The 27349-nt window shown below is 40.3% G+C and overlaps 1 protein-coding gene across 7 annotated transcripts in view; it reads right to left on the bottom strand.

Annotated features, from left to right (window-relative positions):
• LOC134353064 (rho guanine nucleotide exchange factor 9) overlaps positions 1 to 27349 on the bottom strand; it is a 314061-nt gene that overhangs the window by 34519 nt on the left and 252193 nt on the right. For all 7 annotated transcript variants that reach the window (XM_063060922.1, XM_063060925.1, XM_063060924.1 and 4 more), the window contains one exon: positions 25139 to 25382. In XM_063060922.1, the coding sequence (XP_062916992.1) occupies positions 25139 to 25382 (244 nt within the window). The remainder of the gene's footprint in view (positions 1 to 25138; positions 25383 to 27349) is intronic.

The following is a 27349-nucleotide window of genomic DNA, read 5'->3' as shown; positions in this document are numbered from 1 at the left end:
GAGTCAATTCACCTTGCCAGGTGTCTCAGGGCTGGTGTGTCTGTATCTGCTCCATTCCCCACCATGGAATGCTTTCTCTGCCAACTATCCCGTTATCCCTCCTGCAGGGTTCCACCCTCACAATTCCCAACATCATTTGTTCCTGCCAGATTTACAAATTCGCTCTTCACTCCACATTGACAAATACAGTACTGTGCAAAAGTCTTAGGCACCTTAGTTATAAAATATATGTCCCTTAGACTTTTGCACAGTACTGTAGTCCTTGCACACGAGACGCAAAATAGAAGAGATAACTTTTCAGATGCTGCACAGTTAAAGAGGCTTGGGAAAAGTTAAGTCCTCTGTATTGTGACATTACAAAATTCAATAACCTTATATGAGAAATCTGTGTTAGTAAATACACTCAGTGGCCACTTTATTAGGTACAGAGTTAATGTCACCTTCCTGTCAGTTTGAACCAGCTTGGACATTCTCCTTTGACCTCTTGTATTACCAAGACATTTTTGTTCACTGGATGTTTTTTTTCTGTTTTCCCACTATTCTCTGTAAACTTTAGAGACTGTTGTGCATGAAAAACTCAGTAGATCATCGGTTTCTGAGATATTCAAAGCAGCCTGTCTAGTACCAACAACCATTCCACATTTAGATCACATTTCTTTCTTCATTCTGATGTTTGGTTTGAACAACAACTGAACTTCTTGACCATGTCTGCATACTTTTATGCATTAATTTGCTACCAGGTGATTGGCTAATTAGATAATTGCCATAAACGAGTAGGTGTACGGGTGTACGAATAAAGTAGCTGCTGATGTATAAGTAGTGAGTTTGGGAATCAGGGGGAGGGGGCAATGTTCGATTGGGTTAAGGACTTTTTAAACGGGAGAACTATTCAGGTGAAGATAGGATCAGAGCTATCAAGCCAGTATGTTGTAGAAAACGGGACACCTCAGGGGAATGTAGTGAGTCCAGCTTTATTCTCCATTTTGATAAATGATATATTCGTAAATATTCCAACAGAAGTGGGGAGATCATTGTTTGCAGATGGCGGGGCTTTGTGGAAAAGAGGGAGAAATATTGGACATATAGTTACGAAAATGCAAGATGGAGTTAATCAAGCTGAAGAGTGGGGGACAAAGTGGGGTGTTAAATTTTCAGTGGAGAAGACAAAAGCCATGTTCTTTACAAGGAAAAAGTTCAGGGGACTTAATTTGAATCTGTATGGAAGTAACCCAGAGAGAGTTGAAAGTTTTCAGTTTTTGGGAGTGCATTTTGACCTGAGATTAACATGGAAGGAACATGTTACATATGTAGTCAGTAAATGTAAAAATGTGATAAGTGTCATGAGGTGTCTTGCTGGATTGGAATGGGGTGCTGATTTTGCATCACTGAAGTATATTTATGTAGCATTAATAAAGTCAAGATTAGACTATGGAAGTATTGTATACGTGTCAGCAGCAAAGTCTGTGCTGGCAGAACTGGATATCGTGCAAGCTCGGGCTCTAAGGGTGTGCTTGGGAGCGGTTAGAACTTCTCCAGTGTGTGCACTCCAAGTTTAAGCAAATGAAATGCCATTGGGCGTAAACAGTTGGAGGCCAATTACTGGATTAATTTAAGGAGGCATGGTGATACGATGAAGAGTTTTGTCCAAGTGTGGTGCGGCCTGTGAGACCTTTCTGGGTATTAGGAAATCCTTCTGTAGATTTGGAATTGCTTAAGATTAAGCACGGTAATAAGACAGCTGATATACTCAGTGAATATCACAGTTATAGGGAATGTAAGTATAAAGGCATACAGATTTTTATGGATGGATCAAAGGATCCAGAAACAGGTGCAACAGGGTCTGCAATTGTTGTACCAAGTTATCAAGTGGAAATTAGCGAGAGAACACCTGATTGCTTGAGTGTATATGCAGTTGAAATGTTTGCCATATTGTTAGCACTAGAATGGAGTGAGCAGGTTGATTGTAATAATATTGTGATATGTAGCTATTCTGTATCGGCCCTTGCAAGCATTAAGGCGGGTACAGCTAGAGGTCACCAGGATCTGCTTTATGAAATCCTGTTTGCAAATTCAAGACTGGCTAGACAAGGCAAAAATATCGCATTCATGTGGGTTCCAGCACATTCGGGTATTATGGGAAATGAGACAGCAGATAGGCTGGCAAAAGCAGCAGTCAAAAAGGATCTGTAGAGGTCAATATTAAACTATCAAAATCAGAGGGGAAGAGCATAGTGTGGAGAAGGATAAATCAACAGTGGCAGCAGCATTGGGATAGAGCAATAAAAGGAAGACATTTACATTTAATTCAGAACAGAGTAGATATGGGAAGGAGTAGGGGAGTAAAGTGGAAGGAGCAAGTAATTATAAGTAGACTGAGAATTGGGCACAGCAACCTTAATGGCACTCTGGCCATCATAAATAAGCATCCAACAGGTTTTTGCGATCTATGTCAGGAGACTGTAACAGTAGAGCATATCATTATTTCATGCCGGAAATTTGCACAGGAAAGGCAACAAATGTTACAACAATTACACAAAATAGGACTGGTAGAGAACAGTGTTAAAGGTTTATTGGAATGTGGGGAGAGTGATCAGGGAGGAAATGGTTCTTTAGTTTTTTAAGGGCGATGGGACTGGAAAGACGGCTTTAAAGTGAATGGACAATAAATCCTGAAGATGGCAGTAATGCAACAGTGTGGATGCCAACTGCTGTAAAAACTGAAAGAAGAAGAAGATGAAGTGAGTTTACAACTGACTTTAGTTGAAGAACTTAGACATGGTCTTTGTTCATGCAGGCAAGAGAAGAAGGCACCATGAAATGCTAGCTGTATTGGAAATTCTGTGTACAATGTCAAGGTGTGTGAAAGAGTCTGGTACCAATTGGCAGAACCTGCACCATCCTTTCCAGTGTGGAAGCAGTGGTTGAATGAGTCCTGTTGGGATAAATCAAACAAATGTTATGTAAGATTAGCTTGCTACCAGTCAAGCTTAAAATGCTGTCATCATAGTTGTGTATAAGTTACAGGATACAGCCTTTCAGTAATTTGTTGGGATAACAGCATTTGTTTTTGCACCATGGCAGGTACCCTTATTGCTGCTCTCTGCTGCAAGAGCCATCCCAGATTCCTGAGAGTTTTGATGGAATTGGATACAGAAAAAGGCAATCTGAAGTCATGTCCTCCAGGCCAAGAGAGTGAAGTAACCCACAAAGGCATCTGCATTCTTTCCTCCTGCGAGTCGCAGTATTCCACACCAACAAATGGGGAGAACTGATTGGAACTCTACCTTTGCAAAGGTGCAAGAAGAGGCATGAACTAAACAGATGCACGATGATAACTAGATGACCTTTATATAAAGTAAAGCCTATGGTAATTTATAAATCTGTTTCCGTATGTTTGTTTTATGATAAATCTTACTGTTGTATTTTTAATATTTTGAAAATCATTTATCAATGATGAGAGCTTGGGATACTCATGAGTGTGGAACTGGGGATGTGGTAGCTATGGTAATGTGCATTCTGATGATTTCATCACCAAAATCAAGAGCAGGAAGTGTCCGTCTGGGTTTCAGCTTCCCTTTATCCTTCTGTTCTTCACGTGCCTGCCTACTTAGCTGCTCATCCTGATCTTGGGCCAAGATCTTCAAGATCCAAAATTGTTTATTGTCATTCCTCAGTACACAAGTGTAAAGGAGAATGGAATGACTGTTACTCAGGATCTGATGCAGCACAGAAAACCCTATTCACGTTTATATTCATGTTGGTGCCCCATTCAGAACAGCACTGCAAATCTTCACAGCTATCCTTTAGTCTACCCCAGAGTGCAGGAGATCACAATTCCTGCCTGAATCTTCAGGAAAGATGCCTTTGACTCTAGGTTATCCTTAACACCTCTACAGATCAACCCTACATTCAACAATAATATGTAAGGACTAACTGCCCAAAACAGGGAATTTGGAAACGTTTCAACAATTAGGGTCATTTTTGATATGGTTTCATTCCAGTTGTTACCTGACAAGAGAGGTCAATGGAAAGCTGAAACTCTGGGTGCACATAACTCAGTTAAGATCTCCAACCAGCTGAGAAGGCCTCTATCAATATTATAGCAAGTGAACATGCAAACAGCTGTAGATTTTGAGGGCATTCATCTGGCTGTCACATTAACACCAATGGGGCAATACAGATGGGCAATAAAATTAGTGTGTATGCTATTGGATATTATGTGCTGCAGGTGCTGACTCACTTTCCATTTTGTTCATAGATCATGAGCCCATATTTTTGTACAATTCAGAAAATTGTACAAAGCAAAATTGGGTACATTGCTTGCTTGTGCTGGAAGTTGATAGACTGATGACTTCTGTCTGCAAGCAATACCTATTTGAAGCTTTTCTAGCCAAGGTGAACTGCAAAGACCTGTTTAACATTGTGCTATTCATGCCTTGGAACCTGGTATTTAACAGAAGAAAGAACACCCCCACCTGTACTATTTAAAGGCATTCATAGTGACTTAGAACAAAGAATACAGACTAGTACAGGCCCTTGTCAACCATGATTCCTTCATCCTACCATCCTTTCCCTTTCTCAATAGCACAGATCTATCCAGAACCCCATGGATATGCTCCTAAATATTTCTGCTTTATATTTCCCTGAGAAATCTATTCCCAATTTGCCGTCCCAGGTTCCTGTCTAATACCATCATAATTAAAACTTTCCCAAACAAGTTGCTCCTATCTCTGCCCAAGATCAGGGAGATGTGGTCACTGAGTTTCACTAAAATGGATGTGGAGTCTTGTTGGCACAAGTTGGAATATGGTCTGCTCCTATTTCTTAAGTTCTTATGACTTGTAAGCTTATGGTTGTTATATAGGGAATCATATGGTTTGAGACAATGCCACACGTTCATTGGAGTAAAGAGTTAAATTGTACTATCTCAAAAAAATTGGTCTAGCTGCTTTAAAGTTTATTCATTTACAGGGGTTATTCCTTCAACACTTGAGACTAAAGCAGAAGTACATAAGACCAGGTAAGGGCAGCAGATTTTCCTCCCTGAAGGATACTAATGAACCAGACGGGATTTTCTAACAACTTGGTAGCTTCATGGTCACAGTTACTGAAATATCTTTAATTAATTAACTGGATGTAAATTCCCTAGCTGCTATGAAAGGATTTGAAATCATGACAGCAAGTCTTTAGACTGGACCTCTGGATTTCTACAGGCATGAGTTAATCACATGTTGGTGGACTCCAGTCATCTCCTTTGCCTGGGCACAAATCTGCAATCTATTTAATTGCTTATAGAATATGAATGTCAGTGGCAATCCCAACACACATTCTCCATCCCTAACTGACCCTAGATTAAGGAAGGTTAACCGCTGCAGCCTGATGCAGGTCAGACTGGCTGAAGACCACAGATTTTATTTTCTGAAAGATAACTGAACCAGATGGGTTTTTAGGATAATCCTATAATTCCATGTTTGGTACAATTAACTTTTTTTTGTAATTTTAAATTCTTATTTAATTACCATTAGCTTCCATAAATCAAGAATTCAGAACACCATCTACTATTCAAGTAAGTTAACCATTATGCTACTGACTATATTGATGATTGTTTCACCAGGTCTCTATCATGACAGGGAGGAGGAAGGGTGCATAAAGCAAAGGGCGAACAGATTCTGCTCAGAGGAATCTGTCCAGCCAAAGGAACAAATTCTTCAATTGCCCTAATTTTCAAAGGGTCCAGAGAGATGCCACATGTTGAATCTACAACTGCAGCCAATTATCTGTGCCTGAGATACTCTTCCTGGAGTTGCAACAGTTCCAAAGTCCTCCAGTATTCCATCCAGCACTGGATCGGAGAGCTGACAGCGCTTTCTCCTCAAGAAAAATGTAATTGATTTCTTCTTTGAGTACAAGCATCTATATTAAGCACATGGAGAGTATTTAATAGACACCAGCTGGATAAGAGTGAAAATGTCCTTTGCCTTTGCCTTTTGGGTTTAACTTTACAATTGAACCATAATTGTTTAAATCCTTTAAAAATTCTAGTATAAACCTGCAACCAGAAGATACTTATCAATCACTCCTTAAGCTCAGACAATGTCTTCCTCTTGCACTGGTTGTCTGCTACCTTCCAGTCAGTATTCCTGAGCGATGGTCAGTTGCTTGGGAATAAGAGCAATTCTCTATAAATGTAGTTCCTAAATTCATTGCTCCATGTGCAAGAGCAAAATTCTCATACAAATGTAGACATACAGCTACATATAACTAGATGCTATTCTGCCATCTAAACTACTCTGGAAGCACTCTATAGTAGAGCTGAGAGAGAGTATTATGATTCAAAGTGGCTTGCTGTGTCCTCCAGAACCATGCCAACAGTCATCCATTCCTAGAATTGCGCAGAAGTACCCAGAAGGTGGGGGCGAAGAGGTAACAACTGTCCTGACATGGGAACAAACTCATTACCATCTGGTCCCAATGAAAGTTGGGAGTCAAATCAGCAGCAGCGAGCAGAGACCAGGATCATCTCCAACAACAGTAAGGAACAAATAATTCACCGTTAAAAAACAACCATTATCAAATTCTGTTAAAATCCTTCAGATTTCTATTTACCAGAGATTTATCTGGACACAATTGTGGTTAAAAAAGAGCAGGGATTCTGTTACTGAGTTCCCAAATGCCCCAAGCAAATATTACATATGCCTATTAATATGCATCTGTAGGCTGCCCCATCAGCACTCTCCATTGAGTCTACTTCAAGAGAATTTCATGTGCTTTCATCGCGTTCCAATAGCAAAACTTATGCCTGCTGAATTAACACATGCAATACTGCATCAAAGCTACTGTCTACAGTATACAAAATGTCAGTAAGTGAGCTGATTGTTGTGAGAGTATCTGATGTGCTTCTCTTAGCTGTTTAAAGATTAAACGTTAGCTTTTTTTGTCACATGTACATTGAAATATACAGTGACATGTGTTGTTTGTTCAACGACTGACACATTCCAAGATATGCTGGAGGCAGCCTGTAAATGTCGCAATGCTTCTGGTGCCAACATAACAAGCCTGCAACTTACTAATTCTGACTCGTACATCTTTGGAATGTGGGAGGAAACCAGAGCACCCAGAAGGAAACCCACATGGTCATGGGAAGAATGTACAAACTCCTTGCAGGCAGCAGGCATGAATTACACTCCGATCTTACAGATGGTGCTGTAAATTGTTATGCTAATTGCTATGCTACATTGCTGCCCATCATCACACTATTTCCTCACCAATCTACTTTTGGCCAGTAGATTGGTGGTCGTCTGAAAAAAATACACTCAAGCAGGCAGTTAAAGGAAGGGTGTAACAAGAAATAAAAAAAATAAAAGAAGCTACATCATCTGCAGCTTGTAGTGTCAGATGAGGAGAAGTGAGATGTGAGGAGGAGGATTAGGTTAAACCATACACCAGTAACACCAAAGAGTGTCTCTGCACAGGTCAAAGATTCAGTGGATATGTGCTTTTAATGAAGTTTTTGCCTACTGTGGCAACCTCACCAGGCTTGGAGCACATCCCCTCGCTGAGGCGTTAAGCACCATCGGCTTATTTCTACTGGTGTTAGCACCCTCAACATTGGATTCCATGATGAGCACTGATGTCATAAACTGCCGGAATACTGAAAAAGTGGTAATGATTTATACGAAAGGAATTGAATACATGTCTTGCAACAGGTCAGGCAGAGGAGAAATGTTTGCACATCCAATCCTAGTGCACACTTTCCAGCACCGTCTGATTTACTCTCATGTTATCCTCAGCACAAATCAAGTTGATATCTGAGCACTGAAATTTCAGATCAGGTAACTTCATGCAATAGTCCTGTCTCAACTATTTTTTGGAAATTCCCTGTTCCTGCTTTATACGATGATTAAACCAAACAAGATAGCCCTGAAGATCCTGTTCATCTGATTCTGATATTTTTTTCAATTTACATTGAAAGCAAATGAATATAGTTACTATATTTAAGGTAGTAGCATCTCTCAAGGCATTTCAGTGGAGCATTATGAAACAAGACTTGACAAAGTTATCAAAAATAGGTTAGAAGAGTTTTTAAGGAGAAAAGAAAGGTCGAGAAGTGGACTGAAGGAATATGCTTTGGGCACAGAGCTGAAGGTACTACTGCCAGGGATGGAGTGATGAAAATCAGGGAGTAGCCGTATGCCAACATTGAACAAGACAAGATAGCGTAGAGTGTTGTGAGGCTTCAGAAGTATGCACTGACCATGGGGAGGTGTGAAAACAATTTTAAATCGACATTATCTAGCCAGGAGCTAACGTCTGTCTACAAATACAGGGATGATGAATGAATGGAACTTGGCACACATTAGGACATGGGATTTGATTTCCTAATATCCAGGAAATTTTTGTCAGGGGTCCTGTGGCTAGATGTAACATTAATAAAACAGCTAATAGTTGTATTTACGTCAGTCCCAGCCATGCATGTCACTGTTGCTGGGCAGTCACTTGATATGTCCGATGGCCTGCATGGGAACAAGCTTCTGGGCTGCAATCAGATTTGAATTTTTTTGCAAAGGCTTTCTCCTTCACAAAACACAACATATTTAAAGGATGTGTATTTGAGCTCAAAGGCATCACATTAACACTGTCGGAAACATCATGTTGGGAGCTCAGCTGCTGAGCTGCATGGGGTTGCCATGGTTGCAGTTTCAATAAGCTGAGCAGCATGATTGCACAGCTGTGATTAGTGTTTTTCTCTTGGGTCAATGTCAGAGTGTGCAGCTGGGTTTTTGAACTGTCTCAGTTACCTGCGGGGGTCTGTGCTCAGATAGTAAACACCTGAGCAGTAGCTCCTTAGCGTAGTAGCTGTATCAGGTAGCTACACCTTTACAGTCAATACTGCAAGGTCTAATTCAGCTGAAGATGACCATTTATTTCCTCAGGTTGTTAACTGTGTGAAGCTTCAAGAATGTGGAATGAATGTCCGGGCTTTTGCTGGCTCTTGCAGATCACTTACGGAGACAGAAGTTATGTTTGAATGTTAACCCCTTAATGTACAAGCTGCTTGCATAGCAACAAATGACATGAATGCACGCCTATAATAGAAAGAATACTGAATCAGTAGGCGAATGCATTGCAAGAGAAAGATGCTGCAAAGAATGAGTGGGATGGTGTTAGCTTTGACTTTGGCAGATTAAATCATTATCCACTTCCATCATGCTTTTATTTTCCACACTTTCCAGCAATCTTTCATAATAATGATTCAAATGTTTAAAACTGCAGGGCCTTTTTCCCACTTGGCTTTGCTTCTTCCTGCTCTTCTGCCTTGTCCAGCAATCAAGTAGGCAATGTTGGTTTGCTGGGTGAGTGCAGTGAGATGCAAACAGCCAGCATGTGGGCAAGTCAATGCTCAAATACCATCTATCTTGCCATGTTTGGAGTCCTGAGCATAGGACACATCATATACTTTTAAATGAGCTCATAGCTTTGTTCTTTTCTTAACATCAGGTGGAGCAGCTACTTGAAAACAAACCAGAACTGCTGAGAGGCTAAGCTTTAGCCAGGGTAATTGACACAGTATGACGCACTACCAAATAATGAGTTTCCAAGTTGAAAAATGTACGTTTGTTCCTTTATTACAAAACCAGAAAAGATTAATGATCTCATAGTGATAAAAAAACTAACGAAACAAAATTAGTAATATAACGGTCTAATTAATGGCTTAATCATGATATTCGTGATACTAAGCGGTATAATAGTGTAATTAGCGATTGAATAGCATACCAATTAGTGATCTAGTTAGTGGTACTAAGTGTTCCAATTAGTGGAATAAGTGGTCTAATAACATTCCAATTAGTATTCTAGTTAGCAGTCAACAAAAACCTATTGATGCCTGACTGCTTCTAACTAACAACTAAGAATACGTAACTATACTCGTTTGCTTCTACCACACCTCAATCCACCTGACAGATTACCATTATAAATGCACCACAAAATACAATACAAACAGGAAATAGATACATTGCTATATCCCAGCCCCCTAATTATTACACTATAATTGCAACTAAATCAAGAGACATGAAATCTTCAAGGACAAACATCTTAACATTTATACAAATGTCCTTTTTCTTCTTTCTTCTTCTAGTCGTCATGTAACAGTCATCTAGGCCAGAGGTTACCAGCACTTAGCCTAGAACAGAGTAATCTTTACCACCACTCTCTGCCAACTCAGTAGGTCAAGTCAAAGTCATGGTGCTTCTAGAGCTGTAGCTCCTCAAACCTCTGCCTCCTATAGAAGATGGATCTTGGTTATAGGCCTTTCCAGACAGCTGGTATTGGTCTTGATGCGCACCTACCACTTAAATCCTCTTCTATCTAGAAAGATTTCCCATGATCCATGAGTTTTGAAGTGTTGTGTCATCAACTATAAGTACAATGTCTCCTGGGAGGAAATTGTATTTTATACCTGGTCATTGATGGCATTCCTGTAACTGTGGTGAATACTCCTTGACCCACAGATTCCAAACAAGTTTGACATGTATTGGACCTGCTTCCATCTAGCACAAACATCCTAAATATCTTTATTCATAAACATCTTTATTCACAAACGTCTTTATTCATAAACATCTTATTTTTAAGAACTCTCCGAGGTCTTCAGAAGCAACAGTTGGTTGGGTGTTAGGACATTCCAAATCATTGGGATCAGAGGATGCTTTAGTAATTGGACAACCATTGATAATAGCCTCTACTTCACAAATGACTGTGTGGAACCCTTCTTCCTCAAGATCCCCTACCTACCTTCATGGTAGAATGGAGGACATTTCACACAGACCTGATCAATCTCTCCCATGTTCCTCCATGATGCGAACCAGCCAGGGAGGGTTAAAAATCCACTTAATTCCTTTCTGAAGAAGTCCATCACTGATCCGTGAATGATTGCACCTCTCAATGACTTCTCAAACTCAGCTGCAACAAAGTTTGTTGCATTATCATATCACAGTTCACGAATCTGTTTTGCTATAAAGCATCGAAGTGCATTAGCCAAGTAATACATGTCTAAAGAAGATGCCACTTCAATGTGAACAGCTCATATAGCTAGACAGGTAAATATGACCCCATACCTCTTCACTGTACTCCTGCTCTTCACTTCAAAATGTCCAAAGTAGTCCACTCCTACACATGTACAGGGAGGTTCATCTGGAGAGACCCTGTCCAGAGGTAGATCTACCATGTGCTGGTATCATGAAGCTGTGTGCAATATTGAAAAACAACACACTTAGATAGGATTTTTCTTATTGCTGTACTAGCACTGGGAGACCAGCATTTTTGGCACTACCTGGATAACATGTGGTTATGGCCACCATATCCTACCTCTCAGAATGATGTCTGAGCTATGAAGATCCTTTGCCAGTATAACCAGATGTTCAGACTCTTTAGGCATGGCTGCCCTACTAAGCCATTCACCAATTCTCAAGACACCATCTTCAAGTAGTGGATTGGGCTTGAAAATATGGCTGTTCTTTCTCTTTCTTTGTCAAAACCCAATAATTTCCATTTCAGCCTTTCTGAGCACATCCATTCATAGAAAATCTCGACCGATCATACCTTTGGCCATTTCAATTTTTCTCTCCAAAGAAAACCCTTGTTGTTGTTCATCCAAGTCAGACTAAGCCAGAACAATGTTCATTTGCTTCCTCCTCTGACTTAGAAACAAGAACAGGTTCTTACATCTAAGAATCCTGGCCACTGTCTTCCCCAAACAGGTCCAAGATGAGGAGTGATGGATTATACTTGTTACCATGTCCACCTCCTCTTCAATCTGCATGGCATTCTTTGTAATATGCTGTTGACTTCTAGATCATCTACCAGAAGTTCTCCAGAACAATTGGGATTCACAGGCTGACGAAGATACTGAGGCCATGACACCCATGTCACATTCTTCAGGAATGCTTTCATGTTCAACACTCCAGAGGCCACATCTGCTGGGTTGTTTTAAGTATTTACATACCTCCATTGAAATGCTTGTGAGACCCTAAGAATTTCTGGAACTCTGTTTGCAATGAAGATTTGGAACCTGGAAGTTACATTCTTGATATATACGTCAGCAAAGAAGTACTAGCAGTCCGAAACACTGAGTCATGAAGCTGCATGTGCAACTCTGTCCTGCATAATGTGTCCATACAGCTTGTCACTGTAGCAGTGGTGAGCTCCATACAAGCGATGGAAACTGACTACAATTGAGTTACCCTAGATTTTCATGCTAAAAGCACTGTGCACATGCAGGAAAGCCACTGCTCCATAGCCATCTTCGCTTGTGTCTATAAAGTTGTGTAACTGTGCAGCAGTAACTTCTCTAAAATCCAGGGGTTTCAAACATCTAACAACCTTGAAGTCTTTCAACTGGCGGAGTTCTTCCAGCCTGCTTGTCCACTCATTAGCAACTGATGTTGGTGTAGTGTTATCTACATAGATCTTGCAGGATCTTCTTAGTAGACCATCAGACTCAAGATTCCTAAAGGATATTCTCTGAAAAGTTGCTCCACAGTCAATCTCAACACAAAGTTTCCTTTTTCTCACTGGAATTTAGAAGGATGAGGGGGGATCTCACTGAAACTTTTCAAATGTTGAAAGACCTAGACAGAGTAAATATGGAAAGGATGTGTCTCATGGTGGGAATATCTCGGACAAAAGGGCACAGCCTCAGGATAGAGGGGTGTCCATTTAAAACAGAGATGCAGACAAATTTCTTTAGCCAGAGGTTGAGGAATTTGTGAAATTTGTTGCCACAGGCAACTGTGGAGGCCAGGTTATTGGGTGTACTTAAGGCAGAGACTGATAGGTTCTTGATTGGACACAGCATCAGAGATTATGAGGAGAAGACTGGGGAGTGGGGCTGAGGATGGAAAAAAAAAGGATCAGGGATGATTGAACGGCAGAGCAGACTTGCTGGGCCAAATGACATAATTCTGCTCCTATGTCTTATGGTCTTTTCTGCAGTGATAAACACCATGATGTGGAATATCCAAGACTTTCCTATCATGGCACTCTTTCGGCATAACCTTGGGAGATGGTATCCTTCATGAAAACTGTGTATTCAGTGTAAAATGACCTATCGTTCTTAAACTTCTTCCTTAGATTAAGAGCACACCGTCTGGCAATCTTTCTATTATTTGGCATGTTAACCTCCTTCTTTCTCATGGGTAAACCGATCTGGTAGTGGCCATCCACCAGTTTTGCAGATTTTGCAACCAGCTCCATGAAATTCTGGTCTTCTCTTGACAAACCAGGTTGGTCATCCTGACTGCATTCAGGGAAGTCTGCCTTAAACTGCTGCTGCCAAAGCTCATCCAAGTTCAAATCTGAGATCCCGTTAAATGTCAGCTCTGGCTGTGCACCATCACCATGGTCTCCTGACAGTGGTCCATTCACAGTCCAACCCAGCACTGTTCTAATTCCATAAAGTCCATTATTAATACTGAGAATCACTTTCAACGACTTCAAATCTCTAGGTATATTTGTCCCTCTCAGCAACTTAGCTTCTCAATCAATCTCCGGACGTTTCAGGAGACATCATCCACGGAGATCCCTCCGTTGTGGAATGTTCCCTTTGTGAATATGCCAACTACTTCTAATCCTGAAACAATGTAAATACTCATGATCTTCTCTTGACCCATGGTGCATAAGAGGATGCGTGACCTTTTTCCTGTGAGGTTGACCTTGTTCATGAGGCCCACTATGCAGGACATGCTGTACTCCCTTGATCTAGGAAAGCATTAATAACTGCTGTCTTGTTACCCTTCTTAGACTTCATTTGTACTGGAACTATGGGAAGTTTACAATCACGATCACCAGCCCCTGTAAGGCCATTGGATACCAGGGCACTGCTCACTGCTGTGTCTGATTCCTTCACGGCTTGTTTTGATTCGCCACCTTTTTTGTTGGAGTGAATATGAAATATGCTGGGATGCTTGCCACTGCATTCCTTGCATGAAAGATGTTTCCTGCAATTCTTGCTGATGTATCCTGTACACAGTCAAAGCTGACACCATTTTCCTTTAGGAAGGCAAACTTCTCACTATAAGCCCTTTTTCTCAAGATGAGGGCACAAATCCAACATATGCTCACCATTGCAGACCAAACAAACCCTTTTGGCAGACAAGACCATTTCTTTTCCCTTAGTTCCAGGTTCAGCTTTGGCTTTACTTCTCACAGTGGCCACAGCTGTGACAAAGCTGCTTCCTTTAGCCTTAGAACAAGGTTGTGACTTAGTTTTATTCACAACTTTGCTTATTACAGGTGATGTAACATCCCGCATATTCCCAAACACTGGGTGTGTAGCAATACAACCGACAATGTTAGTGAAAGTAGTCTTACAGTTGTGCCATTCTTGCTGTTCACAGACCACTGTTCTCCTTTTATGGCAATTTCTTTACAACAATCAACATATTAGCAGGCGTGTCCAGCTCATGGACATACTATACTTCTTTCATGGCAATGCACCAGACTGCAGTCTTGAAGAGCTTTCATGACTTCAGATTTGATAGCTACACAAGAAGGAGCTGTTTGCATGTAGGTGGGTGCAATTTCTGTTCATTATCAAAATGTGCCTTAAGCTTCAAATTTTACATATGCTTTCTTGGGATCAACCTTCTAGCAACTTCTGACAAAGTCTCAGCAGTGGTCCCCAACCTCCGGGCTGCGGACCGATACTGATCCGCGAAGAACACAGCGGTGCAGTGGTAGCTGGAATGCACCCAGAACATCTTTAAGAAAAAAGCCAAAATAATCAAGCTAATTAATTAGGTGCGGCTCGGCACGTAAATGTTGGCCCAGATCAGAGGCGACACAATCAGCAATCGCCTCTGATCTGGGCCAACATTTACGTGCCGGGCGGCACTTAATTAATTAACTTGTTTATTTCACCCTTTTTCATAAAGATGTGCTGGGTGCGTCCCGGCTTCCACTGCACCCCGGCATGCTTTGCGGATCGGTATCGGTCTGCGGCCCCGAGGCTGGGGACCACTGCGGGCAACTCCTAGTGTACTGTTCAAGGAAATAGAGGCAGTCACTATAGCTGTCAGTCTTGTCTAAAAGACCATTTTCAAAAGCCCTTATGAATGCATCATACTGGTACGGACCCCCATCGAAGGTTTGAATCTCTTATAGGCAAAGATGAAATACATTGTTCTTGTACCAATAAAATTGTTATTTTATTTTGCTTCTTCATAATATCAATAAAACTATTCTGACATCTATCGTCTGAAGCAAGAGTGTTTCTATGCTTCAAGTGAATTTCCCCATGAACCCTTTGGGCTGTTGGATATGGCATAGGTTTAGGGTGCCTCCTTAGTGCAGGCTGAGAGTAAACACTCTGAACTACTGCTTAGGAGGTCTAGCTCATGTTTTACAGACACTTGAGAAACAAATGATCAACACTGACATTGAGTGTTTTTGTTTTCCTCTGCGTCTCTTCGATATAGGAACTCACACCATAGGACTGTCCTAAGGGAGCACTTTCAGCACCCAACACACTTGAAGCCCTTTAGCTTTGGCCACCTGAGCAGCAATTTCTTCCTCCAACTTATGCTGTTCCTTCCTTTTCTGCAGCTGCTGTTCGTGCTCTTCCAGTGCATGTTTGTCCTTCAATAATCACTGCGTTACCAGCCTCTGATTTAATGCATGCAGAGGAAGTAGTAGATACAGAAGATTTTCTTCCTGCAGCAGAACTTTGAGCGATAACATTAGACACACTGTTGTTTGGTTTTACGTCATTCTGAGGGTCACCTGCTCTATGCATAGTCAAAATATACCTTGGAATTGGAGAAACATTGTCTGACAGAAGGTGAGACACTTATTCACTTGTTGTAGCATAATGATTTTCAATAAAACTTAGTTGGTTCAGCCATTGCTTTGTATCCTTTGTAAATGCACTGCAATAGCACTCAATGCTTGAAAAGCTCTGGTTCTGTTTTCCCTGCTCAAGATTGGGACATAATGAGATTAGTATGTGCTGTTGCTTAGCAACAGCTTCACAGAGATTAGTCAAGTCCTCAAGATGAAATTGCACTTGTAAGGCATTTTCTTTATTTTTCATTAATTGATGGTATTAAACCTTTAATCTTGTTCACATTTGTTTCATACTTCTTTCAAAGACTTTTGATTTCATTAGCCTTAGCTTTAGCTTTAATTGCTTTTTTTTTGCGAGCCCTGACTCCAGGGTCATTAGTCCCAGTTCCAAGCTTCAAAACACTCATATTACTTTCCCTAGTTGCGTGCCTCACAATTAACTCTTCGTTTTCTCACAGCACTGGCGATATTAAATTCAACAAACATAGCCAACAAACAAACTTCACACATCCATAGTGCTTAAACCAGACTGAACAAGCAGTCTTCAATTCAAATGTAAGCAATTGGAGTAGTTCAGCACTTCAATAAAACAAAGCGACAAACCCTGAGGCAAAATTCACATGATCGAGCAATGGTTCCCAATGGACAAGCAGCACTGACCATTTAAAACTGTGATCAAACCACAAATACACAGCATGAATCAACAAAAAGGTTGTTTAATTGCTGCAAACTGCTCCAGTTTCGTCAAGAGGTCCAAGACAATCCTTTGGCATAAACTGGTGTTTGTTTGGTAGAACCTTTTTTTATTGACAAATGTAGCAGTTACTTGAAAGCAAACCAAAACTGCTGACAGGCTATGCCAGGGTAATCAACACTGCATGATGCACTTCCAAGTACCGAATTTCCAAATCAAAAAAGGAACATCCGATCCTTTGTTATGAAACCAGCAGAGATGAACAATCTTGTAGCAATATAAAATAAACAAAACTAAATTAGCAATATAACGGTCTAATTAGCAGTCTAATAGTGATATTAATGAAACTCAATGGTATAATAGTGTAATTAGTGACTGAATAGTGTTTCAATCAGTGATCCAGTTACCAGTCAACAAAAAAAATCATTCCCCGTCTGCCTCTAACTAACAACTAACTAACTAAGCAGGAATCCCTAACTGTACTCATTTGCTTCTACCACACCTAACCCATGTGACAGATTACCATAATAAACATAGCACAAAATGCAATTCAAACAGAAAATAGATACAAGGCTCCTACATCAGGTTTGATTAGCTTGCTGTGGTGTGGGTAGGTACAATTAGGCTATGAAGAATTCAGTATTTTGTATGCACTGCACTCAATAGGTAGAGAAGGATTCTGTTAAGAGAGATCTCAACTTCTACAGAGAATTTCTACCTAGCTTGACCCGAACAACATATCTCATGGGAAATACTGTAACTTTCTCCACTGCACTTGGGATTTTTAGTGGCAAACAGCGATGTTTCCTTTTCACCCTTCTACAGCTAGAGATTCACAATCATATCCCTGAAGCAGATGTTCATGTCTGCTGGTGATCTATTTATCATCCAAGATTTACAAGCTCAGATTGAGTATTTATTGGTTAAGAATCTCACCCCATTAAATGTGTGCTGTGTGATGCCATAATGTCCTCCCACTCCTCTTTCTATCCCCATGTAAAGCTCCCAGCAAGAGCTCTGATCAAGGACAAGAGTTGCTGTGAATATGCAAATGGGACAGACCTCATGCCCTTGTATTATTTGTACAATGTCCACTGTTTAGATTTATAGGGAAAAACTTTAAAGAAATGAGCTTGTTAACACATACTGTACAAATTAAGTAAAGGGTTTACCCACATTAAATTTCATCCGTCTGTAACTAAAATCTAATTTCATTCTTCAATAGTAAAAAATATTAATTTCAGAGTAATCTACTATTCATGAATAATTAAATCAAAACTGACAAATTTGAGTTAAAAATCCTAAAGTACTTCACTACATTCCTGTATATCGGGTACACCAAAAACACGCCAGTAGGTCAGGAAACCACACAAATTCTCTCATGAACTTTCATCCATCTAAGGACAAACATATTCAAAACAGCGATGCAAAGTACATATACACAGCAGTGTAAAATGAAGATACCACGTAAAAAGTAAATTAGATGAAAATTCTGGTAGCAATGATATTTGTATTTAATATAATTTCAATTTTTCTCAGACAACACGTAAGTTGTTTCATGGTAGAATAGTCCCAGAAATAACTAGTATTAGTTCTGGTGAAAGTATTACGCCTGGGCCTAATTTACTTAACATAATCCATAAGATTTTTTTCTCTCCCTCTCCCCTCCCTCTTCACCCCTTCCAACCCCCCACCTATGAATGTGGGAACAAAAGACTTTGCCAGGGATGGGGCAGTAGATACTTTAGTCTGGGGGTTGTTGTACCTCTGCTATTTATGCTTGGCAACTGTACACGCTTGCCACATGGACTTGAGTTCTCAATGTTCTCCCAAATATTCCTCCTCTTTTTAGATTGTTTATGGGTTAGGGAGTTCCTCAGGACAGTGGGTATGCTGTACTTTTTCAAGGAAGCTTCGAGAACATCCTTGAATTGTTTCTTCCACCTATGCTCTAACTTGCTGTCAGAGAGCTCAGAGCAGTGTGTTTGTTTTGGAAGTCTGTTGTTGGACTTACCAAATTTGTGGCCTGCCAATTGGATGAACTGAGAACAATTAAGGACTCAGTAATGGGATATTGGCTTGGAAAAGATGCTGAATTGGTTTGTTTGTCCTATCAATGGATTTCAGGATTTTTTGGCATTGGTGTAACTTTATCAGTCCAGAAACATACCTTGACTTTCTAACTTGTAATGTTGTCTGCATGTTTAAGCCCAGTGACTAGGGTTGGTTTGATCTTGGTTCTGAAATGAAGGCAACATAGGGTGAACTGTTTTTCATTTTTCTTACCAATTAGCTCCACTCCAGCTGGAATGTTTTTGGAAGTAAAGTACAAATATGTAGTCAGAAAGACTGAGGAAAGAGTCACTAAAATATTTAATTGTCTGCTTCTCTCCGGAGCCACAAATGTTAGGAATATCACCTGCTCCCTCAACTTGACTTCATTCTCCATAAAAACTTCCGGTAAGCAATAGTGGCCCAAAGTGCAATTATTATATCAGACAAAAGTACTGACCAACTATAGACTAATGATGTCAACCAATAATAAATAACAAACTCAATATTACAGCATTTGAAAACATGCATGCCACGCTCAAGTATTCATATTAAATCAGTTTATCTGCAATTGCAATGCTACTATGAACCCACAGTTAAATATTCTTTGCATAACATACTTTCAACTTCTGAGCAACACTCATTCTCAACATCACATCACCATAAATTTCAACAGATCTGAGAAACTAGCAGTATATTAGAATGGGAAGTCATTATTCCATTAATGCCAACCATATAATTGCAATATCTTGCTTTAAATTCTCTATGTGCAATTCTGATTCATTAATCATTCAGAGAAATGAGAAATCAAAGAATTGATAAGGGAAAGAAAACATAGAAACATAGAAAACCTACAGCACAATACAGGCCCTTCGACCCACAATGCTGTGCCAAATATGTACATATTTTATAAATTACTTGGGGTTACCCATAGCCCTCTATTTTTCTAAGCTCCATGTACCTATCCAGGAGTCTCTTAAAACACCTTATCATATCCCCCTTCATCACTATCTCCGGCAGCCTATTCCACGCACTCACCACTCTCTGCGTAAAAAACTTGCCCCTGACATCTCCTCTGTATCTACTGCTAAGCACCTTAAAACTGTGTCCTCTCGTGTTAGCCATTTCAGCCCTGGAAAAAAGCCTCTGACTATCCACACGATCAATGCTCTCATCATCTTATACACCTCTATCATGTCACCTCTCATCCTCAGTCGCTCCAAGGAGAAAAGGTTAAGTTCTCATTGGGCATGCTCCCCAATCCAACCAACATCCTTGTACATATCCTCTGCACCCTTTCTATGGTTTCCACATCCTTCCTGTAGTGAAGTGACCAGAACTGAGCACAGTACTCCAAGTGGGGTCTGACCAGGGTCCTATAAAGCCGTAACATTACCTCTCAGCTCTTAAATTCAGTCCCACAGGTGATGAAGGCCAATGCACAGAATACCTTCTTAAACACACAGTCAACTTGCACAGCAGCTTTGAGTGTTCTATGGACTTGGACCCCAAGATCCCTCTGATCCTCCACACTGCCAAGAATCTCACCATTAATACTATATTCTGCCATCATATTTGACTTACCATAATGAACTACTTCACACTTATCTGGGTTGAACTCCATCTGTCACTACTCAGCCCAGTTTTGCCTCCTACTGATGTCCTGCTGTAACCTCTGACAACTCTCCACACTATCCACAACACCCCCAACCTTTGTGTCATCATCAAATTTACTAACCCATCCCTTCACTTCCTCATCCAGGTCATTTATAAAAATCATAAAGAGTAGGGGTCCCAGACAGTTCCCTGAGGCACACCATTGGTCACTGACCTCCATGCAGAATATGACCCGTCTACAACCACTTTTGCCTTCTGTGGGCAAGCCAATTCTGGATCAACAAAGCAAGGTCCCCTTGGACCCCATGTCTCCTTACTTTCTCAATAAACCTTGCATGGGGTACCTTATCAAATGCCTTGCTGAAATCTATATACACATCTACTGCTCTACCTTCATCAATGTGTTTGGCCACATCCTCAAAAAATTCAATCAGGCTCGTAAGGCATGACCTGCCTTTGACAAAGCCATACTGACTATTCCTAATCATATTATGCCTCTCCAAATATTCATAAATCCTGCCTCTCAGGTTCTTCTCCATCAATTTACCAACCACTGAAGTAAGACTCGCTGGTCTATAATTTCCTGGGCTATCTCTACTCCCCTTTCTTGAATAAAGGAACAACATCTGCAACCTTCCAATCTCCAGACCCTCTCCTGTCCCCATTCATGATGCAAAGATCTTTGCCAGAGGCTCAGAAATCTCCTTCCTTGCTTCCCACAGTAGCCTGGGATATATCTCGTACTGTCCTGGTGACTTATCCAACAGGATGCATTTCAAAAGCTCCCGCACATCCTCTTTCTTAATGTCTGCATGCTCAAGCTTTTCAATCTGCTGTAAGTCATCCCCACAATCGCCAAGGTCCTTACCCATAGTGAATACTGAAGCAATGTATTCATTACGTACCTCTGCTATCTCCTGTGGTTCCACACACACTTTTCCACTGTCACACTTGATTGGTCCTATTCTCTCACGTCTTATCCTCTTGCTCTTCACATGCTTGGAGAATGCCTTAGGGTTTTCCTTAATCCTGCTCTCCAAGGCCTTCTCATGGCCCCTTCTGGCTCTCCGAATTTCATTCTTAAGCTCCTTCCTGCTAACCTTATAATTTTCTAGATCTCTATCATTACCTAGTTTTTTTGACCCTTTCATAAGCTTTTCTTTTCTTCTTGACTAGATTTTCAACAGCCTTTGTACACCATGGTTCCTGTACCCTACCATCCTTGCTGTCTCATCGGAACGTACCTATCAGAATGTCATGCAAATATCCCCTGAACATTTGCCACATTTCTGCTGTACATTTCCCTGAGAACATCTGTTCCCAATTTATACTTCAAAGTTCCTGCCTGATAGCTTCATATTTCCCCTTACCTCAATTAAAAGCTTTCCTAACTTGTCTGTTTCTATCCCTCTCCAATGCTATGGTAAAGGAAATAGAATTATGATTACTATCTCCAAAATGCTCTCCCACTGAGAGATCTGACACCTGACCTGGTTAATTTCCCAATACCAGATCAGTAGTAGGCTATTAGGTACATTGAGACTATGCCTTTTCTCAGCGAAATTATTCCTCCTCTTTTCCAGAGGCCATGCAGTTTCCTTTTAATAGTTCCAAACTATCTGTTTTTACCGCTCTTAGAGACAATGAATTTCAGATCATAAGACCATAAGACGTAGGAGCAGAATTAGGCCATTCAACCCATCAATTCTGCTCAACCATTCTATCCTGGCTGATCCCGGATCTCACTCAACTCTATATTCCTGCCTTCTCGCCATGTTCCTTGATGCCCTGTCAAGTATATTGAACTTCCACCTTAAATATACACATGGACTTGGCCTCCGCTGCAGTCTGTGGCAGAGCATTCCACAGATTTATGACTCTCTGGCTAAAAAAAAATCTTCCTTACCTCTGTTCTAAAGCGTCGCCCTTCAGTTTTGAGGCTGTTTCCTCTAGCCCCGGAAACAACCTCACACGTCCACCCTAACTAGTCCTTTCAACATTCAGTAGGTTTCAATGAGATCCCCCTGCATTCTTCTAAGTTCCAGTGAGTACAGGCCCAAAGCTGCCAAACGCTCCTCATATGCTAACCCCTTCATTCCTGGAATAATCCTTGTGAACCTCCTCTGGACTGCCTCCAATGACAACACATCCTTTCTGAGATATGGGGCCCAAAACTGTTGTCAATACTCCAAATACGGCCTAACTAGTGTCTTAGAAAGACGCAGCATTATCTCCTTGTTTTGATATTCTATTCCCCTTGAAATAAATGGCAACATTGCATTTGTCTTCTTTACCACAGACTCAACCAGTAAATTAACCTTCTGGGAGTCTTGCACGAGGACTCCTAAATCCCTCTACACCTCCGAAGTTTGAGCCTTCCCCCCATTTATATAATAGTCCGCACGAATGTTCCTTTTACCAAAATGCATTATCATGCATTACCCAACACTGTATTCCATCTGCCATTTTTTGCCCATTCTTCCAATTTGTCTAAGTCCTGCTGCAATAGCATTGCTTCCTCAGCATTACCTACCCCTCCACCTATCTTCATATCATCTGCAAACGTTGCCACAAAGCCATCAATTCCATTATCTAAATCACTGACAAACAGCGGTCCCAATACTGACCCCTGAGGAACACCTTTATTCACTGGCAGCCAACCAGAAAAGGCCCACTTTATTGCTACTTGCTGCCTCCCGCCTGTCACCCATTCTGCTACCATTGCAATATCTTTCCTGTAATGCTTTAGGATTTTATCTTATTAAGCAGCCTTGTGTGTGGCACCTTATCAAATGCCTTCTGAAAATCTAAGTAAGTGACATTCACTGCCTCTCCTTTGTCCACCCTGCTTGTTATTTCCTTGAAGAACTATAACCAATTTGTTAGGCAAGATTTCCCTTTACAGAAATTATGCTGACTTTGACCTTGAAACCGCATCCTTAATAATTGACTCCAACACTTTCCTAACCACTGGGGTTAGGCTAACTGAACTATAATTTCCTTTCTTTTGCCTTCCTACCTTCTTAAAAAGTGGAGTGACTTTTGTAATTTTCCAGTGCTCTAGGACCATGCTAAATCAAGTGATTCTTGAAAGATCATGACCAATGTATCCGTTATCTCTTCAGCAACCTCTCTCAGGACTCTGGAACGTAGTCCATCTGGTCTTGGTGACTTATACACCTAAAGACCTTTCCATTTGCCTGTTAGTTTTTCCTTTGTAATAGCAATGGCACTCACTTCTGCTCCCTGACACACATGGACCTCTGGCACACTGCTGGTGTCTTCCACAGTGAAGATAGACGCAAAGTACCCATTAAGTTCATCTGCCATTTCTTTGTACCCCCATTACTACCTCGCCAGCATAACAGCTTACTATATAATAAAATATTTTAAATCATATCTGACAAAAGGTTCAAAAAACTAGGTAATGATAGAGATCTGGAAAACTACAAGGCCAGCAGGAAGGAGCTTAAGAATGAAATTAGGAGAACCAGAAGAGGCCATGAGAATGCCTTAGCCGGCAGGATTAAGGAAAATCCCAAGGCATTCTACAAGTATGCGAAGAGCAAGAGGATAAGATGTGAGAGAATAGGACCAATCAAGTGTGACAGTGGAAAAGTGTGTATGGAACCGGAGGAGATAGTGGAGGCACTTAATGAATACTTTGCTTCAGTATTCACTATGGAAAAGGACCTTGGCGATTCTAGGGATGATGTATTGCAGACTGAAAAGCTTGAACATATAGACTTTAAGACGAGATTTTTAATAAATCAAAATTTTAAGTCTCCTATTCTGGTTCTTGAATCTATCTGCTAATAGGAACAGATTCTATTTACCATCCCTTAATCCAGCCATGATTTTGTACGTCTATCAAATCTCATCTCAATTATCTGCTTTCTAGGTGAACAACCCATCCTTGTCCTGTCCAAACTTACTGTAGAAGTCCCTCACCATAGAATCATGGAATCATTCTAGTTTATCTTTTTTTGTGTCCTCTTTCAGAGCTTTAAAGTCTTCCTAATGTTAGTTGGCCAGAATTGAAAACAATCTAACACTTATTCCCTAATTCAGTTATTTAGGAACACTATATTCATCTCAAAATGACCGCTATTGTTAATTGTAATGGAAAATAACATCCTTTCCTATGAAATACTATACCATAACCATGGGTCAAACTTCAAAGAAGCTGGACTTTCTACCTAACAAGTCTGCTCTGACTAAATATTTGTCATTTACACTAATTCCATTTTACTCTTCCCACATTCCCATGAACTCTACCAGATTCTTCTACTTACCTCTATATCAGGGCCAATCTACATGGCCAATTTACCTCCCAGTCCACGTGTATTTGGGATCTGGGTTGACATTGGAACAGCATGAAGTAAGCCTCACAGTCATAGGGAGAATATACATACTTCATACAAGCTGTCCTGCATCTAAACAATCTCAAAAAGAAAAGACATCAATTTGGACGTTTGAGCCATTGCTTGACCACCATTCTCCTAGCAACACACATCAAAGTTGCTGGTGAAGGTAGTCCTGACGAAGGGTCTCAGCCTGAAACGTCGATTGCACCTCTTCCTACAGATGCTGCCTGGCCTGCTGCGTTCACCAGCAACTTTGATGTGTGTTGCTTGAATTTCCAGCATCTGCAGAATTCCTGTTGTTTGCCACCATTCTCCTGCTGTTTTCTGTCAATCTAAAATTACTTATAGTTACCTCTAGAGCTCAAAGTTTTTGTACTGACAGCGATTTCAAAAGTTAATCCAGTCCTTATTACCCCAGTTCCTTCATTTACCTCACTGATACAAAATCCATGTTATCAACAGCTCTGCACAACTTTAATAATATGAAGCGCCTCAGGTATTACTACCACAAACATGGCATTATCAGGCAAATTTCTTTCAGAAGGGGAGGAGAAATAACAAATTATCTTGCCTATCTTTTCATCTTCTTGAACCATCCTCCTCTCTTCATGAAGTGCTCGTAACCATCTTTGTTTTTCTTCTGGCTTCTTTACACAGAATAAGTGCACTTCCTCTGTCTCCTTGTTCTTTAGTTTGAAGGCATTCTTGGCATTAACATTAAATTCATCATCTCTTCCATCGACAATGTCACTCATTTCATACTTGTCCATATCAATTCTGCATTTGTAGTAAAGGATATCCCGTCGTATCAAATCCTTGAGGAAAGAAATTTAGAAACAACATGTTTTAGAATAAACAGCCTACTGTACTACTGGAAACCATTGACATTTATCAGGAAAAGTAGTTTTGATTTAAATAATACAGAACCAACTTTTGACTACCCACTGGAAGTTTTTATACAAAACATGCAGTACCAAATTATACAATGTAGAAATTAATGAGATTGCAAGAGGTACTAAATGGCTTCCCTTTGTGCTTTAATATGATGGAACAAAATGCACAACATAATCTACAAATAAAAAGCAGTTCAATATATACTCAGTGGTCACTTGACTATGTATGCCTGTACATTTGCTCTTTGATGCAGATATCTAATCAGCTAATCATGTGGCTCAATGCACAAAAGCATGCAGACTTAGTCAAGAGGTTCAGATGTTGCTCAAACCAAATATCAAAATGAGGAAGAAATGTGAACTAAGTGACTTTGACCATGGAATGATTGTTGATACCAGACAGGGTGGTTTACATCTCCCAGAAACTGCTGATCTCTTGAGATTTTCATACACAATAGTCTCTAGACTTTACAGAGGAAAAAAAGATCCAGTAAACAGCAGTTCTATGAGCAAAACAATGTCTTGTTAATGAGAGGGATCAGAGGGGTCCAAGCTGACAGGAAAGCAGCAGTACCTCAAGTAACCACATGTTAGAACAGTGATATGCAGAAGAGCACCTCTGACTGCACAACATGTCGAATCTTGAAGTGGTTAGAGTACAGCAGCAGGAGACCATGAGTACACTCAGTGGCCACTTTATAAATCACAGGAGGTACTTTAAAGTAGCCACTGATGTTACTCTACTTGTCATCCATTATTACCTGGAATAATTAGCAAGCAAACATCTTCTCAACTCTAATGATGGAAAGGTGAGTAAATAAAAACAATTTTTGAGACCAGTTAAACTTTTCCTGTCACTAAGGATTGAAATAATTAATTTTAGCACATGATTTCAATACACTGACCACTAACTGCCAGAGAAGATTCTACAATGCTATTTAGTTGCATTGAATCATCACCATGAACAAGGCTAATTGTCATTTTGCCACTGATGACTCAAACTCGGAATAAATAATTTTTAATATACACCAAGGAAAGGGGAAAATGAAAGATAAAGAGTGGTGACAAGCTTGTGCATATAAAGCTTGATTTTAGTAGGAGTAATTATCCACCTCAAAATTATTGCAATATTCCTTATAAGATCATCCAAGTAGGAGGCTGGCACCAGTGATTTGACACTAAAACAAAACAAGATTCCTCCTAGCTCACTTCCAATTATTGCTGCATAGCATAATGTCAATTTCATATTCCATGGCCTGAATTCTGAGGATTATATGTCACTTAAGCTATGTAGCCACACAAATAATTAAATGTGAAAGGCTTTCTTTGTGAATTAAATGCAGCAAAATCATTCAGTACAAAGGAGATTACAAGTCTATTACATTCAGTGCATATGAGGAATATTACCCAGTTAAAAATATAGGTACTTGTTCTCTGCACATAGCACATTCCTTTCATAGCATAATTACGACACAAGTCTTACAAAGCAGCCAGAAAATAAGCAAATTGGTAGAACAAGATATTAGAGAAAATCATAAAACATAAACCCAAAAATAAAAATGTAAAATAAAACTTGGTCTGATTCACTCAGTCATCAAAGACAATGAGGTCTCCTAATGGGTATGCCTGATGAACCATCACATATGGATGGGAAATGAAATGCTGTCATTAGATCAAACAATGGTCATGCTCCTACGCACTTCTCCTCTTTATTACTCCTATCAATGTCTGACAAGTTTTAAATTTGCAGTATTCTGTAGTAGAAAATATGAAGGACTTGGACTTAGATGGGCAAAGAGCGATAATAAACAGTGGGTCTGCTCAGCACTCAGCATGGCTACAAAACTTGTTGTGCATTAACTTGAATAACATTGTAAACTTATTTGTTT

This window comes from Mobula hypostoma, chromosome 10 (assembly GCF_963921235.1).
Source record: "Mobula hypostoma chromosome 10, sMobHyp1.1, whole genome shotgun sequence".
Classification (NCBI taxonomy): domain Eukaryota; kingdom Metazoa; phylum Chordata; class Chondrichthyes; order Myliobatiformes; family Myliobatidae; genus Mobula; species Mobula hypostoma.
Note: the sequence above shows the minus strand (reverse complement) of the source record. Positions and strands in the feature narration are given on the sequence as shown.